This window comes from Habropoda laboriosa, unplaced genomic scaffold (assembly GCF_001263275.1).
Source record: "Habropoda laboriosa isolate 0110345459 unplaced genomic scaffold, ASM126327v1 scaffold176, whole genome shotgun sequence".
NCBI lineage: Eukaryota > Metazoa > Arthropoda > Insecta > Hymenoptera > Apidae > Habropoda > Habropoda laboriosa.
Window position 1 is genome coordinate 299,927 of NW_017100321.1, and position 5,953 is coordinate 305,879.

Genomic DNA, 5,953 nt, shown 5'->3' on the forward strand with positions numbered 1-5,953 from the left:
CCTTTTTGTAATTTTCTTCACTCTTGTCAGATGTGCAAATTGATTGTGTGTCTTTTTTCACAAACTCCAATGTCACACTGCAAAAATAATAGAGATTATTTCGATTTTTTTCCCCTAATATTTGAGAGTCAATATCTCAAAAATTAAAGAATCTATCTCTACCATTCGGAAACATTTATGCAGTATATAAAACGTTCTTTCCAACTTTCCAACTTATTTCATTTGTTTTCTGCGAATCAATAAACTCCAGAGTTCGTTGACAAAAACGGAATTAAAGAAAAAATTAAAGAAATTGTAGAGAGAGAAATTAAAAATTGAGTAAAATTAAAAATAAAAATCAGGTGTTTCTAATGATTGACACGGAGGAAAATTGAAATTGCGTTTCGAAAAAATGTGCACAGGACCGCAATCTCCGTAGATGAAAGCGGAAGTCAGGAGCAGATATTCGAGAAGTTGAAGCTGCACAAGGAAGTGTTGAGCGGTGTGAAGCAACAACCTTGGCCACTTCGTAGGAAGATTAAATTGGTAGGGCAGGCGAAATCATACGTTAGGAGGCATGAAGGTGTTCTTCAGGAGAGATTGGCTCAAACTCGAAGCACCAAAGACGCCATTGCGAGGGTCTCGCTTTTCATCGCGAAAGTAATTACTGAAGAAAAATTTTGGTATGGTTATGAACATATTATATACGGTGTATTGATAGTATCTTATGAAGTAGAAATGGCAATACTGTCGGAGGGAAATGGTGAACCTTCAAACATGGCTGGTTCCATGGGAATTTCGTATAAAGGAGATTGAATCTCACTTCGGCTCTGCTGTGGCTTCTTACTTCACTTTTCTTCGATGGCTGTTTTGGATTAATCTCGTCGTCGCTGCTATTCTTACCACTTTTGTGGCAATTCCAGAGGTATGATCAATTTTCAGACTGAGTAACTATCTTCCTAGAATTTTTATCAAGGTAACAGTAAAGTATTTACAAACCGAAACGTTATTTGCAATTTAAGCTCAATTTCTTTTGTTCTATCACATGAAACGTTATGAAAAAAATTAGGTATGCTACAACCAGTGAGATGCATGTCTAAGAATTTTTTCAGATTTTTTGGCTGCAAGATTGAATTATAAAAAATTGTCGATCTTTCATCAAAGTTATGATTATTAATTTAAAATTTTTTCTCGTTAATTCCACGTAAAAGTGGTTGCCCGTGGTTTCTTATTTGCCAATTTGTTGCTTTTTTCTTCTACAACAGATGCTCACCGCTGACCCGACAGCAGCTGGAGAACGGAAGATTATGCTAAGAGAAGAGAAGATCAAATCGAAACACCTATTAACTCTGTGGGAATTCGAGGGAGTTCTGAAGTATTCCCCGTTCTTCTACGGTTGGTACACGAACCAAGACTCGCAAAGTGGTTACAGATTGCCTCTTGCTTACTTCGTGACCAATTTAGTCGTCTACATCTACAGTTTCGTCGCGATACTACGGAAGTAATGAATTCACAGACAGCAATATCAATTTCCACGAATCTTCGAGCGCTGTTCATAGAACACTGTCAATTTTCTTAGAATGGCAGAGAATTCTCGGCTGAGCAAACTCACGGAGAAAGAGGACGAATGCGTGTTTTCTTGGAAATTATTCACAGGATGGGACTTTATGATTGGTAATCCTGAGACCGCTCACAATAGAACGGCCAGCATCGTTCTTGGATTTAAGGAAGCTCTACTGGAGGAAGCTGAAAGGGAAAAAGACGATAAAATGTGAGATTGTTTGAAGAAAATTCTCATTTGAATTTTATCTATCCAAAAATTTTTCTAAAATTATTACATTTCACTTAGCAATATTTATTCTCGTTTTTCCAAAAACTTCTACAGTTCAATACACGCGTATATTATTAAGTTTAAAACTTTAAAAATTGAGAAAGAAATAATTTTTTAAACTGAAAAAGAATATCTTTCCTTTCCGTTGCAGCGTTTTATTTTCACTTTTACGAGATTGTTAAATTTTCATACACCTCTGTATATTCCTGTTACCTTATTGCACAATTTTCATACTTAACAAAATCACAGTTGGAAGATAATATCGATGAGGATCTTCGTAAACACGTCTGTAATTTCGTTACTGGCATTATCGGCGTACGCTGTGGTAAAAGTAGTCGCACGCAGCCCCAAGGAATTCGAACAGAACGATTGGTGGCGTCAAAATGAAATTTCGGTCGTGATGACCTTGATCACGTACCTGTTCCCAGTATTCTTCGAGATATTGGGTTTGCTCGAAAGCTATCATCCCAGGAAACAACTGCGTATACAGCTTGCACGGTGAGCTCGTAAAACTCGCCACTTTCTGTACGCTGATCACTCGAAGGTATTATCAAACTTTCCTCCGGTTTATTGCAGAATAATGGTCCTGAATTTGTTGAACCTCTATTCACTGATATTCGCGTTGTTCGAGAAGATCAATTCAATGGTAGGTGAATGGTATATTCGTCGAAATATCAAATGAACAGCAGTGCTCGGTTAAATTGTAAAAATCGGGTCCGCTCGGTACAATTCTCGCGAGCAGAGCAGTAGCGTTTTCGTTTCACGACGAATCGCCACGAAACACGTTAAACGAAGTATCGGTCCAATATTGTAATGTTGCAGAAGGAAGATTTTATGGAGCTTCAACCAACGACGATAAATTGCACTTACAAGTCTATCGAATGCAACGACGATATGAAGAAATCGCAAAAGTTCGTAACTTTGGCGTCTCTGAGTCTGATTCTGGCGAGTAATGTCACTGGAGTGCAGCATAAAAGTGAAACTCCTGAAACAAGTATGTTTTATCATGTTCAACAGCCTTTAGTAGTTCAACAGTCTCTTTAGTATTCTTTGTTTCGTTAATTTAGCATTGTCCACGTTATCGCTGATGCCTGAAAACTTATTCTTGAATCCGATACTCGATGAAAAATCGTTGGAAGAGATATACAATGTCGGCGACTATTCTCTGGATTACACGTATAACAATTACGACGAAATGAATACAAATGAATTCAACGAAACATTGTTCTTTCCTGTCGAAAATACAACTGAAGAAATTCATTCTACAACGGAAGTGCTTGAAAGAAACGACACATTTGACACGAGTACTATTTTTACCATTGATGAGAATTTCACTGAAACTATTTTTTCTGATTTAAATGAAGAAATGAACGGTACCTCTGTGACGAGCGTTTTCTTCAACGATTCCACGGTTTACGATGAGACAACAGAGGAGACAAATAACGACACAAGTACAGACACCACTGAGAACACCATAAATGAAGAATTCAACGCAACTTCTTTCATCGTAAACACCACATCTACAGACATGAGCACGTTGGATGAATATTCGATGATTACAACGTTAAATACAAGCACCGAATCGACAATAATCACTACTATATTCACGGAAGAATCTAGCATAGAAATTACCGACAAGATGTCCACCATTGATAGTTCTTCTTCGACGCCGTTACACGAAAGCGTGATTCCTCTGGCTGACAAAGATTATACGGTGAAGTGTTTCGAGAAGATTTGCACGACAATTACTCAAGATACAAGTACAGGTGAAGTATCATTTACACATTTATCTAATTGAAAAGGAAATCGATCGTTAGTATTAAAAATTTTACTCGTTCGTTTTCATTTTTTTCACAGCTTCTTCGTTGAAATTGTTAGACTTAAAAACTCGGAAAAAGCTTCGTAGTTTGTGCTGGGAGACGATGTTTGGCCAGGAACTTGCTAAACTCACCGTCATGGATTTGGTAAATTTATTTTTTAACATTTTCCTTCGTTTCAATGTACAGGATGTCCCATCTACGATAAGAATGTAAATTATTTACGCTACTAGCGAAAGAGAGAATGATCAAAGATGTTTATAATAAAAAAAATCCCTCAAGATTATTCCAAGATCATTGACACTTTTTTGTATATTAACACACTTACTTCTCTCTTGTTCCATTACTCTTACATTGTTTTACTTTTAATACATTTTTTTTTCTATTCGAGGTTACTTCAAGATCATGATTACTTCAGTATGGAACAAAAAAATTGGGGAAACTTTTTTTATCATTACCAAATGTCGTTCTGTCTTACTTTCTATAGCAGTAGTAATAGCGTGGACGTTCATTATAAGCGAGACACTCTGTATACTTCTTTATTCGTAATTTCAGGTACTCATCACACTGTTCACGCTCGGTTTAGACTTCTTCCGCGCGCTTTTCGTGCGTTTTATGAACAGCTGTTGGTGTTGGGATCTCGAGAAGCAATTCCCTCAATACGGTGACTTCAAAATAGCCGAGAATATTCTTCATTTGGTGAACAATCAGGGAATGATTTGGATGGGTATGTTCTTCAGTCCTGGATTGACAGCGTTGAATCTACTGAAACTTGGTATCCTGATGTATTTAAGATCCTGGGCTGTTCTTACTTGCAACGTGCCTCATGAAGTCATTTTTCGAGCGTCTAGGTAATTGAAAAGTTTTAGTCTATTTTAATTCCATTTTGTACAACTTTAATTTTATATTGAGTATTATTATTCTTGTAGGTCCAACAATTTTTACTTCGCTTTGTTGTTGACAATGTTACTTCTGTGTGTTCTACCTGTTGGCTATGCCATAGTCTGGGTAGAACCATCTTGGCACTGTGGTCCATTCTCAGGTTACAAGAAAATTTATCATCTGGCGACGGAGCAACTCACGCATTCTCTTCCTGAGCCAATTCAAAGGTAAGTAACGTTATTCGTCAACATCGTAACATCTTAGAAATTGTTAAATATTTTTTATCCGAATCTTTTTGTTGTGTGATTACTTTTAGGTGTCTTGATTACATTGCTTCACCAGGTATAGTGATCCCACTAATTGTCCTGATGATTCTCATCATTTATTACATGGTTTCGCTTACTGGCTCTTTGAGAGAGGCTAATAACGATTTAAAGGTGATAAAACGAAGGAATGAATTCATTTGACGTTAGAAAAATCAGTTGTTTATCAATTATTATCGTCTTTCAGATACAATTAAGACACGAGCGCACAGAGGAACGGCGCAAACTATTCAAGATAGTCAAGAGAAGAGAAGAATTGACCGACTCGTCTTTTGTAAAGTGGAAAAAAATGCTACCAGCTCTCTCCAAAAGATCAGCAAAAAGTAAAGCCTCGAAAAGTAAGCGAAGGGTTAAATTTAAATCACACGATGTTCGTTAAAAAAAGATGATAAAATTACAGATGAGACGGAATTCGTGGAAAATCCAGTTGAAATGCACGAGGGCGGGAGAAAACGTTCAGTATCAGAAGTGGTGGAATTGACGGATGTGGAACAGGATATAATACCGCATGATCAGTCGCAACAAACGATTTCTGAAAGTAGTTACAACGAAAGAAGGCCAATTAGAACCAGGTATACGTTAATTATATATTATTTCATTACAGTAAATTGAAGTATATATTATTAACCATTGAAGTGTTGCAAGTAGATTGACAAAGGTTTTCCATGACTCCTGGGAATCACAATCCAGCGACTGCGCCATAATACCAGAGATTCGCATAAACGAGGCCGAGGGAAAATCACAGTGCCATCCTGATTCAGCTTCTACAATAGACCATAATGTAGATGAAAATAAATAAATTGCCCATACCGATGTTTTAATACTGAAACGATTTATTCGTCCGTTTTATATTAAGATTTCACAAAATCTTGATTCACCATGATAAGAACCTAATCTTAAAATTAACTTCTTACACTCCAGACGAGGTATAAAATCGAAGACATTCGCATAGAGAAGTTTAAAAAGCTTTCACTCATCCTCCTAACACGTACACGTACGAACACATCCACACGAGACATTCACTTGCTAATTACACCTAAAATACTGACGATCCACGCGGATCGATTAATCGCGCGTGGAGTGACCCGTTATCCGACCGTGTTAATTACTCTGGTGTTACT

The 5,953-nt window shown here is 37.1% G+C and overlaps 1 protein-coding gene across 1 annotated transcript; it reads left to right on the plus strand.

The window, feature by feature from the left end:
- Window positions 1-2,390: 2,390 nt before the first annotated feature.
- Window positions 2,391-5,631, plus strand: LOC108574200. The gene is made up of 10 exons (XM_017936736.1): window positions 2,391-2,456; window positions 2,633-2,804; window positions 2,878-3,576; window positions 3,668-3,774; window positions 4,183-4,478; window positions 4,557-4,736; window positions 4,826-4,946; window positions 5,020-5,170; window positions 5,233-5,404; window positions 5,469-5,631. Exons 1-10 carry the CDS (start codon window positions 2,391-2,393, stop codon window positions 5,629-5,631), a joined length of 2,127 nt encoding a protein of 708 aa, XP_017792225.1.
- Window positions 5,632-5,953: the final 322 nt, after the last annotated feature.

Bases quoted from the DNA above. Each gene is read 5' to 3' on its own strand.
- LOC108574200 (XM_017936736.1), top strand. From the start codon at position 2,391: ATGGTCCTGAATTTGTTGAACCTCTATTCACTGATATTCGCGTTGTTC. The intron at 2,457-2,632 runs GTAGGTGAATGG...GTAATGTTGCAG, and splicing joins TCGAGAAGATCAATTCAATG to AAGGAAGATTTTATGGAGCT. The intron at 3,577-3,667 runs GTGAAGTATCAT...TTTTTTTCACAG, and splicing joins TACTCAAGATACAAGTACAG to CTTCTTCGTTGAAATTGTTA.